Source organism: Juglans regia, unplaced genomic scaffold (assembly GCF_001411555.2).
Source record: "Juglans regia cultivar Chandler unplaced genomic scaffold, Walnut 2.0 Scaffold_22786, whole genome shotgun sequence".
NCBI lineage: Eukaryota > Viridiplantae > Streptophyta > Magnoliopsida > Fagales > Juglandaceae > Juglans > Juglans regia.
Genome location: NW_023353942.1, coordinates 1 through 1,059, shown reverse-complemented (window position 1 = coordinate 1,059; position 1,059 = coordinate 1). Strand labels below are relative to the sequence as shown.

Below are 1,059 nucleotides of genomic sequence, written 5' to 3'. Positions count from 1 at the left end.
ATAAATAAAAGATTGAAAGATACATTAAAGAAAAAGGTGGATTGAAGTTGGAAAGGAGTGATGTGAAAATAGATAGAGAAAAAGGCAAGGGAAAGGACTAGAAAGGATAGAAGGAACTAAAGATTTTAATATTTTTATGTTTTCAAACGTCCTTTTATTTTAAATTTTTTATTTTTTATTTTTTAAAATAACCTAAGAATAATACTTTAATTGTGTTTAGTGTTTATAACAATTTTCCAGCCGCAGCCGCACGGCCAATAAACACATGGGTTTGAAGAATAGAAGTGTGGGCTCAATGAACCGATTGAGAGCTCATACCATGTGCCTTCAAAAGCCCGGTCTAGATCACTCGAACAGTCGAACTTCCCTTATATAGTTTCTTCTCAAAACCCTATATAGTTGCAAACGATTTCCTAGTGGCCGAAGCTCTCTCTAGTAATCAACTATCGATAATTATTAAATCTGACCTCAAATATCTCTCCGAAAAAAATCCCTTTCTTGTTATGGTTTGTATGCTTTGTAGATTTTCTAATCTCTGATTCTTTTGTTTTTTGTTTTATTCTTCGGGTAAGGTACATGGATCTCTGGCTCGGGCTAGAAAAGTGAGAGGCCAAATTCCCAAAGTGACCAAGCAGGACAAGAAGAAGAAACCCCGTGGATGCACCCACAAGCACATGCAATACAATCGTCGATTCGTCACCACCGATTTGTCTCTCATTCTCATCTTTTTTTCTCAAGTGTAGCTCTTTAAACTAGCTAGTTAGTATGAATTTTCAGTCTTGATACTCTTTTTTTTCTAACATATGGGTCTTGCAACAGCCAGGATATAATGTTTAGGTTTTGAGACATACTGTGATTTGGGAGGTCTTTTTTTCATTATGATTCTGATTGGGAAAATTTCATTTTTTTGGGTGATTGTAGTGGTTGGATTCGGCAAGAAGAGGGGACCCAACTCGTCGAACAAGTGATGCAATTCTAAGAGGACTGACCGGTCAGTTGTCACCTTGTGCCGAAAGCAGTTACCTACAGGATCTGCGGAAGACACAAAGATGATTTTTG

At 36.9% G+C, this 1,059-nt stretch overlaps 1 protein-coding gene across 1 annotated transcript; it reads left to right on the top strand.

The window, feature by feature from the left end:
- Positions 1-572: 572 nt before the first annotated feature.
- On the top strand, positions 573-968 carry LOC118345319 (40S ribosomal protein S30-like; the record flags this gene model as incomplete). The annotated part of the gene is made up of 2 exons (XM_035686966.1): positions 573-700; positions 917-968. Coding segments are annotated over 2 exons (180 nt in total), but the record flags the coding sequence as incomplete, so codon positions are not given.
- Between the last annotated feature and the right edge of the window lie 91 nt (positions 969-1,059).